General features: G+C 41.5%; 1 protein-coding gene across 10 annotated transcripts in view; it reads right to left on the reverse strand.

Annotated features, from left to right (window-relative positions):
- Window positions 1-1,437: 1,437 nt before the first annotated feature.
- Window positions 1,438-13,022, reverse strand: part of EPHA5 (EPH receptor A5) — a 243,872-nt gene continuing 232,287 nt past the window's right edge. For 8 of the 10 annotated variants that reach the window (XM_077917600.1, XM_077917599.1, XM_077917598.1 and 5 more), the window contains one exon: window positions 1,438-2,176. In XM_077917600.1, the coding sequence (XP_077773726.1) occupies window positions 2,071-2,176 (106 nt within the window). In that variant the 3' untranslated portion in view covers window positions 1,438-2,070. Of the gene's footprint in view, window positions 2,177-7,367; window positions 8,818-13,022 lie in introns of those variants that run through there. The other 2 variants (XM_077917596.1, XM_077917595.1) reach the window with 1 other exon arrangement.

Genomic DNA, 13,022 nt, shown 5'->3' on the forward strand with positions numbered 1-13,022 from the left:
CAGGGCTGGCTTTTTGGCAGAATATATATTCCCAAAGGTGCAAAGAATTCTTCCATGTACAACCCCATTTTTGTATGTTGCTGTATCAGTTGCCTTAGCTCGCAGGAGAAAAACAAAACTATTTTCCTTATCCTAAATAATCAGCAGCAGGTTAGAAGATACAGTGGTGCCTCGCAAGATGAAATTAATTCGTTCCGCGAGTTTTGTCGTCTTGCGATTTTTTTCGTCTTGTGAAGCACGGTGTCGGAAAAGTTTTGGAAAAGCTTCAAAAATCACCAAAGTCTTCAAAAACCTCAAAAAAAGGCTACCACACCGCATGCTATGAGTTGCTCCTCGAAGTCAAGTCGCAACTGTATTAACGGTGTTAAGAAAAAGGAAACAAATTTGCAAGACGTTTCCGTCTTGCGAAGCAAGCCCATAGGGAAAATCGTCTTGCGAAGCAGCTCAAAAAACCAAAAACCCTTTCATCTTGCAAGTTTTTCATCTTGCGAGGCATTCGTCTTGCGTCTATACTAGATTTAGGTGTAGGGAGGTGAAATACACCCAATACGTATTATTTACTCTGGAAGCAGTTTGCTGACCTTTACCAACAATAATGCTTTTTTTCTTCACCGCTGCACTGTGACGCCCATCCCAAGCGCTCAGGGTGGGAACAGTCAGTTGCAAGAGGCAACAAGGAATCCAGAAGGAAGACCGGCCAACTCTTGGCAGCTGATGAAGGCCATTACAAAGTCATTGCATTTTCCAGAGCCACATGAGTTCCCAGATCTAGGCAAAGCAATTTTTCCAGATTGTACTACTGGAGGAAAGGGTCTTGGCCAGACCTGTATTCACTTAAAATCAATTTTAAAAAAGCAATATAACAACAATATAATCATTTAAATACTCCTTACCACAGTGGACAGAATTTTTCCGGTATTACTGGAGCTGTATGTGCCCTGTGCTTAAAATATTCTGTGCCCAGTATATTCAGCAGCCTCTATAAATGCTGTGCACCAGCAGAATGCGCACAGTGGATTCTGATTCAGGAAGCCGCAAGAAGCTAGGAAGAGACCTGAACCCCACCTCCCTTCCTGAAATTGTGTGTAGCTACACCTCCCAGCTTCTGAGATTTCGCAATGAATTGTCTACATGCTTCCAGCTTCCAAGGATATATCTACAACACAAGTGCCAGAAACCTGCTCCCCCAACCCAGCATATGCAAGCAGATTCTTCAGGAAGCCGAAAGCTCGACCGAATTCCAATTTCTGTGCTATGGTGAAATCTTACCTGCATCATAACCAAACAGCAGTAAAAACAAAAGCAAATAGATAGCATGAAAAAGATGAAGTCCCATATCTGGGGTGTGCAGCAAACTGGACAATATTACCTATATACATTGTAGTGATTGTGGGTCAAATTCCCAGCTACAAAAAGGAAATCCGTTAAGGAAAGGAGGAAGAAAAACACACCCTGTATTGCATTGAACATTGAAAATGTTTGTACAACGATTTTACGGCTTAATTGCTGTGCAACAGTATCATCCTTTAAAATGTACAAAACCAGAAATCTCTGCCAAGAAATAGTCTAATATTGCTCTTCAATATTCTTCCGCCGATGCTTAAGACTTGAAGCAAACTTCGGTGAACTGCAGCTTTCAGGAGCCCGCAAATGGCTGTAAAATGTTTCAATTCAAGTAAGTCCTTGGAAGTATTAACATGGGCTGCCTTTTGCAGTTTTTTAAAGGTGCAATGTATACGTACTCAGATATATTCTCCATGTACAGACAAGGTGTGCTGGAAAGGTTTTTGTTGTTGTCAAAGCAGAAGAAAATGGTTCACTTTGTATATAACATATACAGTACCCATTTCCACTTTTTACACACGTTGTATTAACTTCATAAAGAAAGTTAGGTTCTAACACTGATTATAAATTATGTGGCTGAGGCCTGTGTCTTCCTGTTGCATTAAAGGAAGCACTGGCTTTCATTTTGTTGTTGTTGTCAAAATAAATGTCAGGTCTATGTTTACAAAGTGCAAGGTCGATCACTTGAAGAAGTGTCATACTAAAAAAAAAAATAATTTTAGAAAGTTACAATGGCACCATCCCATTTACCAGCTGGACCTTCATTTCTTGAAGGCTGTTCATTATCTTCTTCTGGTGCCCAGCAAGTGTGACTCCAAGACTCCTCAAATCCCTGCATGAAGAAAGCAGACATTGATTCCAAAGGGTAGATTCAGCAGGAAGGTGGCTGCTCTTGACAATTAGTAAAGGGTAAAGGGACCCCTGACCATTAGGTCCAGTCATGGCCGACTCTGGGGTTGCGGTGCTCATCTCACTTTATTGGCCGAGGGAGCATGTGGCCAGCAGGACTAAGCCACTTCTGGCGAACCAGAGCAGCGCATGGAAACGCCGTTTACCTTCCCGCCGGAGTGGTACCTATTTATCTACTTGCACTTTGACGTGCTTTTGAACTGCTAGGTTGGCAGGAGCAGGGGCACCGAGCAACGGGAGCTCACCCCATCGCGGGGATTCGAACCGCTGACCTTCTGATCGGCAAGTCCTAGGCTCTGTGGTTTAACCCACAGCGCCACCCGTGTCCCGCTCTTGACAATCACCCATGTGTATATAGATATATATCTTCATTGTCTACATCCACTTGCTTTTAAGCCATACCATTTAAAGTGTTTCACATTAAATCCAAGGATTATGTGGAGTGAAAATCCTCCTCTTCCCTTCCAACAGAAAAGTCCAGCGTAGTTGAGGACAAGGCTTCCTCCTCTTATTATAGGCTATATTATACCACCAATAGGATCAAATGGCAAAGTTTTCATATAGCCCATTGGGTGATGGTGCCTGTGGATAAAAGGAACAAGCTCTCTCCATATATTATGTTGGAGAAGATCTGTTCTGAAATGCCTCCTTTACGGACTATCCTCTGTCCCCTGCTAGGTAGAGTGTTTGCGGGTATATATTCAAGCGCAATGGCACAGTCCAGGGAAAGCTTTGCCACTCGATTCTGCTAATTGTATAGTCTTGTTTGTTTCTTTCAAGCTGTAGGAAGGGAGGCTGAATGGGTACTGGCCCGTTTTGAGCATGGCTTTCTCGGCCTGCTCCCCTTATGAACGGGGAACAGAGCGACTGAGTTGTGTATGGAACTATGGCACAAGTAAGAGGAGCAATGTACATAGGGGGGGGGGGGTTACCCGGTTCATCTTTTCTTTTCCTGCTGTTGTGAAAGGCAAGGACTGGAGCATTGAATTCAGTAGGTGGTCTCTGTCTGCTCCATCCCAAGTCAACTGCTGCAGGAAGAAGGCCACACACCTATGCCTCTGTGTCAGAAGGAGGGTGATGATGTACCCAGGCACCATTCCTAGCTAATCTTAAAGACTTGTGAATGGGGTTGCAGCATCTGATGGAACATGCCACTTTTGTTAGATTTGGGGGAATAAGACTGGAAGTGCATCCCACCATAAGGCATTTGAAAGTGTCCTCTTTTCTTCTTTTTTGGAAACACACACTTTCCCTCAAAGATCAATTCCCTTTCCCCAGCCACTTCATTACTTTGCTTTTCGGAGCCTGAACATAGGAAGCTACCACCGTTCAGGTCAGACAGCTTTATCTATCCAAGAAGGATTGGCTGTGACTTTCCACAGCCTCAGGTTCCTGAAAACTGGCTTCACGTTTTCCATGGTCAGGATATCCCGAGAACCTTCAAGGATGCAAATGTGTAACTGAATCAGTGACACAAAACTACACCAAGAGGACTATTTCAGGTCTTCCAAGAAGACTCATGCACCCTTTGAAATGCCAGAAAGTTAAATAATAGATAAAATCGTAATATAATCAGGCTGCTTCTGAACTGTGTTGCATTCTAAGCATATGATATGCTGAATACTTTTAACACTCTAACAAGGAACCTTATCTCAGGCAAAATACTCCATATCAAAATCTCATTGACTTCTAAGAACATGTCTGCCTGGGGAAAGCACTTTGTTTGGATTTTGTAGAGTTTTTGGTTTTGCACAAGCCTCAGGTACAAAGAATTCTATACAAGAAGGCGCCGTGAAGCATCAGGAAATAACACTGGCAGCTTCATGCCTGTGAATACTGGGGTTTTACAGTAACATTAACTACTAACTTTTTATGACTATGATCATTCTCATTCCGGTTTCTACTGAGTTCTGAAAATGGCTCAGCCAATCATACTTTAGCGAAGCTGTGTGTGTTACAGCTGAAAATTGGGCGATAGTTCTGGCAACTCCACACCAGACTGGATTCCCCAATGCCCAAATTCTTAGAAAATGATAACCGTACATGGGCTGGGCAAGTGACTACGGCCACATTAAACTTTGCCCTCTCAACAGAAGGTAATTTAGAACCATCTGCTCTTAAGGACTTCTTTGGGGGGAGTCACCCCACGAGTGCTATATGGCACAGAAGGGTGGGGGTAGGCAAATGCTATACTGGAAACTACCAAAAATTTGTAACTTTTAGGTTGCGTTAAAAACCTACCTCGTGGCACTCCTGTTGCTACGATGAGATTGGAGCCTGGGGTTTCTTCAATATTGCCCCAGTTTCATATTTTCTTGCTTCAAGTACAAAGTTACATCATATACCAGATAACAAGGTTGCCCAAAAATGTGTTTCCTCCCCCCCTTTTTTTTAGCAAACTTCTAATGGATCTGTATAAAATTGGGCTAAGAAACATGAAGCTCTTCTAAGTATGAATTGTTTTCTCATGTTCTTAAAGTCATTACTCCTACAGCTTAAAAATAGAGGGGCTTCTTGTTAATTAAATGTTACCTTCAAACTATGCAATTCTCACCATATTACTACTCTGTTAGAACAGATTATTGTCTTCAAGTCTTCTTCTTTTTAATTATCTGTTGGTGCAATGATGAAAGCACTTATTGCCTTGAGGTTTCAAAAAATACCCACAACATGTTTAGAGAAGATATACACTGGGATATGTGTATTTCTGTATTTGGGGCACCAAAGAGGAAGAAGATATTGTCCAAATGTCCAATTTCTTTTAGAGCTGGTTAAAAAATATATATTACCGAAACCGGTTGTTTGTTTGTTTTGGTACAGTAGGGAGGGCGAAAAAATCTGTTACTTATTGGTTGCTACAGAGAAATATATCACATATTAAGTTTCTGTGTTTGTTCTAGTGGCACAATGGGTTGGATAAAACATGGCCATGCAACATGGGGTCCAATGTGCTGAAGAAGTCCCATAATAAGGTGAGGGGGAAGGAAGGCAGCCGAATGTTCCAGGACAAAATCAGACCTACCCCTTGTGTTATGTTCTGCCCCACTGTGTGGTACAAAGTGAGCAAGCAGTGATCCACTCATGTGCCTTTAAAAACTAAAAAAAACAACAAAGTAAATAATCCAAAGACTTGAATTAGAAAAACTGGGGGCTAGTGTACTTTCTGCTGCCTTCTTGGATAAAAGGAATGTTAAAGTATCCTGCGACTAGACTGGACCAGACTCAAGCATTTATTGTAATATATACAGCTAGGCCATATTTATTTAGCCATTAAGGGTTGCATGCAAAAGAGGAGAGAGATAAAATCCTGTGTTCTTGCTTTAAAGAAGCATTGGGGAGGAACAATTTGAAGTAGAAAACAGAACTCATAAGTTATCTCAATGATCCTTATCATATTGTAGGTGTGGGGGTAAGTGGTGTTTGAGTAGCTTGCTTAAGGCCATCCAGCGAATACATAGCAGAAATAAAATTTGAACCTATCCATCTCTAGGAAACCAACAAATCTCCATAGAAATCCATGGGATGCACTCACAGGTGTGCACAGAAAAGCAGCAAAATCGTACCTCAGTTGATTTTGAAGTATGTCTTTCCCACTCACCCTTCATCAAGGCTAAACTTTACAAGCCAAGGCAAGCTACTGGTTTCAAGACCTGAGAGGAGCAGCCTTCCATCCCCTGGAAAGGCCTAGCTGCACGTGCATTTAGCAGATATGGAGCCATGTTCCGCTGGCTGTTTCCCCAGCAATTCAACTTGTCTGGTTTCCATAACTGATAACAGCACAAACAATGTAACAGGCTGTATGTAACTATATAAATTATTTTTAAATGTGATTCAACATATCATATCAAAATATATGGTTCTATAGACCAACTTATCATATAAACGAAACATATAAGTCCAGCAGATAGATCAGGAAATACAATCTATTCAGTTCTTATTTTGGCAATGTCCACAGTGTGGAATTCTTATATGAATCTTGTAGTGTTCCACGTGAAGACGCTTTTAAGAATTCTAGCGTTCCTTGTATGCAGGTATCAGACGAAAAACTTGGAAGAGTGGATTCCACGTTCCATGTCTCTGATATACAAGAATATGGTATGTAAATTTATTGTTTAGTATGCGTGTTATGTTCAGTGGTACCTCGGGTTACATACGCTTCAGGTTACAGATGCTTCAGGTTACAGACGCCGCTAACCCAGAAACAGTACCTCGGGTTAAGAACTTTGCTCCAGGATGAGAACAGAAATAGTGCTTCAGCGGCGCGGCGGCAGCAGGAGGCCCCACTAGCTAAAGTGGTGCTTCAGGTTAAGAACAGTTTCAGGTTAAGAACGGACCTCCAGAATGAATTAAGTACTTAACCTGAGGTACCACTGTACTTGGTTTTGTATAAAATTACATCATATTATGTTCATTTATATAATCCAGCGTATGCATGGCTGACGAAGCCCGGCTGGGCAAAGCAATGAATTATCCTGGAATCCTTGTCTTATTTTCTGCATGTGCCAGTCTTCCAAGTTTTTCGTCTGATACCTGAATACAAGGAACTCTAGAATTCTTAAAAGCGTCTTCACATGGAACACTACAAGATTGATATAAGAATTCCACACCGTGGATATTGCCAATATAAGAAATGAATAGATTGTATTTCCTGATCTATCTGCCGGACTTACATGTTTTGTTTATATGATAAGTTGGTCTATAGAACCATATATTTTGATATGATATGTTGAATCACATTTAAAAAGAATTTATATAGTTACACACAGCCTATTACGTTGTTTGCGTTGTTATCAGTTTTGTATTTACGTGACAAAGGGTTTGGTAGTGCTTTGAATGTGGTTTCCATAACTAGCAATTGACATGACACGCAAGTTAGAAAAGTGGAATATGGGGAGCCCTAACCCTGGAAGGGCAACTCCCTCAAATCACCAGGGTTGCCCACAGAGTGAGGAATAGTTTTGAGGCTCACCCATCCTTAAGAATTCTTTGCATAACATTTTCATCCGCTCTTGTTATTTATCCCCTTCCTGGCAGCAGCATGGCATCATAATTCTTGATATTAATTACCATGTTACAGAATGAAGAGCGAGGAATAAAAAGCAAGAGTCGGTGAATTCTTGACATAGATCTCTCTTTTTTTCCCCATTGAGTGAGGGATTTTATTTTATTTTATAAATAAACATTTATTTTAAAAGAAAGAAAAACAATTACAATGTAACACAACAGACACACATATTGTTACAGATATTCAGAGCTGTCCACCGGATGACAAGCAACAAGGTGTCCTGAGATTCAGTGAGTACGTTATCTTTCAAAAGGGAGATGTGAAGAAGTCCACCTTTTTGTTGTTAGCCATTTAAGTCCAGTCAGGTATACGACTAAAAGTGGCCAGTCTCATGATCTAGCTATTCTTGAGGGTTGTTCTGGCCATGTTATCCTTGCTGAGTAAGGGAAGAGTTCCGGAGATACTCAAAGCCACCAGAGATTGTCCACATGTTTAGAAAGCAGTTGTTCTCTCTGCTGTGGTAACAGTCTGGTAATCCAGGTGGAAAACAGGACATATCCATCTCCTCCCCTAGGATTAGAACTACATGGCAAAATGCTGGAACATATTGAAGATCAGGCCTTTGTGGATGAGGCCTGAACAGAGCACAGGACTTGGGGCAATAGCCACAGGAGCCCATTGTGATTATTTCAATTTGCCCATTGTGATTATTTCAATTTGCTACTGTTTGAAAGGCAGTATTTGTTGAGAGCATGCATTTGACAGGGCCTTGCTGGCAGGTGGGATTCTGACTGGACTACTGAAAGGAAGCTACCAAGATTTTCAAATTGTTTCAGGTGACTCAGGTTTTGAGCTGACAGCTAAGACATCTCCAAAAGGCTCAGTTTCCTTAATGGCACAAACCAAGGCCCCCTGAAGGCGTCTTAAGTTGGACACTCACCCTGAGAGGCACCCCAAACCACCAGACACTTCAAAATCTTGGTGTGGATGACATAATATTATACTGGCTCACTCACTTTTCTAGCGCATGAAAGACACATAGATTTGCCTTTCGCAGAGACTGATTTCGTTATTTGTAGGACCAGTCTCCTCTTCTAGGTTATGTTCCAACCTGTTTCTTAAGCAGGCTGATATGTCATGATATGAGATTAGGGAATCAGGAGTACTGGCACATTAATTTTAAACAAGGGTTTAACGGGGAGTTTGAAAATTCAGTTCAATTCTGGTTCTCATCTTGATCCCCCCAAGTCCCAGCTCTGGAACAGAACAAACAGTTGTCCCCACCGAGCAACACATTCAAACTCAACATGTTTTCCATAGTTTTTGTTTTTTCCTCTTCCAAACAAGCTGTTAACCATAGTCTGTGGTTTTCCGGAAAATTCTGAAGGTCCTTCCTGGTTTTAGAGGCATATGAACAGATGAAGGGGCTCTCCTTTTCCCAACAACTGTGTTCTCAGGCCAAGTGATATGAATTGTGAGGGCTTCAAAGGGATGAAGGTGATTTATACCAGTGGAGTTTCTGGCCCAGTGTTCTTAACTGTGTGGCCTTTTTCCTAGAGCTGCCATCAAACAAAATTCAAAGTGAATTTGGGAGGGCTTTCTCAGTAAATGAAGCATCTGAGGAATTCTGAGGGAAGCTAAGGGTTTCAATAAAGTGGTGACTCTTTTCCTGTAGTACCCCACAACCCCACTCTTTCCACTTTGAAATTGCAACTTCTTCTGGCATAGGTCAGCTATGTCAAATGAAGCAATAGCTAATTTACTTTGATTCCCTCCCTCTAGGTGTGAAAATATGTGCTTTAGGGCATTATAGGCATGCCCTAAAAATCACATACTGTCCAGGGATTTCATTTCTCAGCCACCTGCAATTTTTGTCAAAAGCAGATCATCTGGTCAAATGCGGTAATAGCAAAACACATACACACTGTCTAGCAATTCTACCTTTCACACAGTGGTGTAGCGTGGGGGTGCAGGGGGGGCCGGCCGCACCGGGCGCAACATCTGGGGGGGGGGCGCTCGCACTCGCAGCTCTCTGCCCCTACTAAAATCCATGGGTTAGGGGGCGCAAATTACTTGCCTTGCCCCGGGTGCTGACAACCCACGCTACGCCACTGCTTTCACATGAAAAGATCTACAACTGCGTGCACTCAGACCCAGTTTATAAATTATATACAAACTGGGACAAATAAAGATGCATGAGTGATCTGTGGTTCTTGGTTCTGCTTCTATGTTTGAATTGGGCCTTGCGGATCTTGCCAATAATAAAACCCAAATGGTGCTTTTAAAACTAAGGTGCAAAATTTATAGTTGGGCGTTCCTGCATGAACTGAGCGAGCCAAATGGGAAAGTATTGGTGTAGACATGGTTGTCTTAAGTTAAACAGACAAACTGGAATAGCTAACTGAAGTCAAGGAAGTATAAATTTAGGCTTTTATGTTCACGTGTTTTGGTAGTGATGTGCTTCTATTCTTTTTTTTTTTAAAAAAAGGAAAAAAATATGTTGACTGATTTTGTGGAGGCTGTAGTTTAATTTTGGTGTTTTTATATATGTAAAATAATTATTAATATAATAGGATTAGTTATTTTGTATGGATAAAAGTACCAAAATTAAATGACAATCTGGACAAAATCAGTCAGCATTAAGGAAAAAGAACAGAATGTACATGGCAAGATGTACAAACAACTCTCAAAAGAATTGGGCTCAAATGGTGAAATAAATATTCGAAAACATGAACTGCACATTTAAATAGCTGGGCTTCCCTGTGATCAAAATGAAACTTCACCTAAAGTTACCTGTGAGACTAATGCACATGAAACACATTCACCATTTATGAATGTTGTCATGTGTGAATCTTACCATTTAAATCCAAAGGCTATTAATTCCTGAGTACAAAAACGTATAATGTAAACTGGTTCTAAGATCCTGTACTCCAGAGGTCATCTAAGGTAGATAGATCAGACCAAGACTGAGTTCTGCATCATATATTGAAGGCAACAAATGTGTCAGAAGGAGAACTAAGAGCCACACATCTTTTTATCTCCATACATGTGTGGTTTGGCTCTCAAGGTTCTCTGGATTTCCTCATGCTGACAAAAATAAATGCCAGAGAAGCAGCTAAATTTGCCTAGTTCAAAGTTTCTCCTGAAATGAACATGGCCCAATTCAGTATAGGAACTTGGCTGATAGTTGAGGAGCTGTCAGAAGGTCAGTGTCACATCTACCAGGAAGTTCTGTTGGACAAGCCCAGCTGGGACATAACACAAGAGTACAATTACACTCTCTTCATCTTCTGAGAGAAAGGCTAGGTCTGACACTGGCTGAAGCCTGGTTTAAACATGGAGGAGAATGTGATGGCAGAGTACGGTACCAGTTTAGGCTGCAGGAATGTGTGTGTGTGACTTTCATGAACTTCTTACAAGTACAGAACTAGACTGGTAGGAAGGTGGCTGGGAAAGCTTTCCACCACAATGTGGGTGGGTTCTACCTCCTTCTGCCGCCCATGTGAGAACCAGAACTTCCAAGGAATTTAGCCTGGGTCCATGACCTCGGTTCTTACAGCTTGATAGGCAGGCTGCTGTTCCAAAGCTCCTTGTTTCAGATGGAAAAGCCAAATTTGGATTCCTTATAGTCTGTCCATGAACAGTGTTTACATTACTTCACCCAGTGCTATACCAGCTGCACTGGCTCCTGGTGGAGTACAGGATCAGGCTTAAGGTGCTGATTTTAACCTTTAAAGCCCTATATGGCCTAGGACCCTCGTACCTACGGAACCGCCTCTCCTGGTATGTCCCACAGAGGACCTTATGGTCTTCAAATAAAAACATCTTGGAGATCCCGGGCCACAGGGAGGTTAGGCTGGCCTCAACCAGAGCCAGGGCTTTTTTGGCTGTGGCCCCGATCTGGTGGAACACTCTCTCACAAGAGACTAGGGCCCTGCAAGACTTGATATCTTTCCGCAGGGCCTGTAAGACAGAGCTGTTCCACCAGGCCTTTGGCCAAGGCACAGTCTGACCCCCTCCTTTTGTAATCCTCATAGAACTCTATTCCAATGGTTGCCATTAATTTGACTCTGAATTGATTTTAGAATTAATTGATTTTTGGAATGTATTTCAATTAAATGATTATGTTTTTATGTAAACTGTGTTATTTTTACTGTTGTTAGCCACTCTGAGCCCAGTTTCAGCTAGGGAGGGTGGGATATCAATAAAATTTTATTATTATTTATTATTATTATGGGCTGAGTAGACAAGAAGAAGGTAGAAAAGCGGAGGGGGGTTGTTGAGGGAGAGAGAGGATGAGAGAAAAACTGGTGTGGCACTAGAGTACCTGAGGTTGAGAACTCATACTAAATCTACCACAAATGCTGGTGGCACAAGTGTAATGGAGAGGGGAGGAATACTGACATCTTCATCCTGCAACTGTTTAGATCTAGTTCAGATGGTATCTTTGGCAGCATGGTTGCTGCTAGGAATTATAGGAATCAGCTGTACACAGGTGTGTTTAGCCACTTCCATGAGGTGGTGTTCACGGTCTTTCGGCCAGTTTTAATCAGGCCAGTTGATTAAAGGTGAACCGCAATAACAATGCAATTCTCCCCTTAGGGCCTATCTATACTATAAACATCACATTGGTGTTTCTTCCCAAGGGAATTGTAGTCTTTTGTTTTTTGTTTTTTTAAAAAACAACACTCTGCCAAAGATCCCATGTCCCCTTAAAGAGAACTTCAGTCCCCTAGGGAGAGAGGATGACTATAAAACTTGTTTATCGGTTGAATCCAGACTAAGCTAGTTGCAATAAGTTCACCTTCAAATCAATGGGACCTAATTAATGTCACGACTAACTTGTCTGAGGCAGCACTGTTCAACTCACTTGCCTTGGATTCCACCCTGTGCCCCTGGTGTAAATGCACCTTTAGTCTCTGACAGTTTGGATCACGCAGTCCTTATTCTAGAGAATAAACTGCAGCATAATTATTGTTACAGTTTCTGAAACCAGTTGGACTACATTCTGAGTTAGGGACTTAAGATCTGGGTTGGTGGGTTCTCACTGAAAACACAGAGAATCCTGCTTCATTCTTGAAACAGACATATTCCAAGATGAATTAAGCCTTGGCAAATGTAGATTGACTTAAAAAATAGCTCTTGATAGATATGAATGGGCTGTAGCTGATAACATTGTGTTTTGTGTTTGTTTGCACACAAGGAAAAGTTAAGATTTTGAAAGCACCCCTGGGAGGTGGCTTATGATTCTAAAGGCTGCATTTCAGGATTTCGGTATCTTGTGTCACTTCTGTGTCACCCGAGGGGAAATATAGCATCAAAGTGTCAGAACTGTAATAAACGCTAAAGTCAAATACAAGCACAATTACATGTACATGTTATTTAAGAGAAATGCAAAAAGCATTTGCTAGACCATTTAAAAGTGCTTGATATTCCATAGGATTAGATCCAACCGAGCAAAGTAGTACATTCATAAATACAGCACACACCTGACCCAAATTACAAATTGCCTGCCCTGAATGGCAGAGATTTTCCAGATACTTGCGTGGAGTCATCCACCCATGACACAAAAGAGACAGTATCAGGTTACTCCAAATGAACAAGTATGATGTAAGAATTTAGAACACACAACATTGTTTGCATTTTCCCTTTAATGTCAAACCACAGAAGGGAGATCTAAACTTTTCTTTCTTTCTTGAATTTCTGCCACAGGAATTGGAAATCAATCATAAATTCCCAGCCATGCCATATGATATGAGAGCTG

The sequence above is a fragment of the Podarcis muralis genome, chromosome 13 (genome assembly GCF_964188315.1).
Source record: "Podarcis muralis chromosome 13, rPodMur119.hap1.1, whole genome shotgun sequence".
Taxonomy (NCBI): domain Eukaryota; kingdom Metazoa; phylum Chordata; class Lepidosauria; order Squamata; family Lacertidae; genus Podarcis; species Podarcis muralis.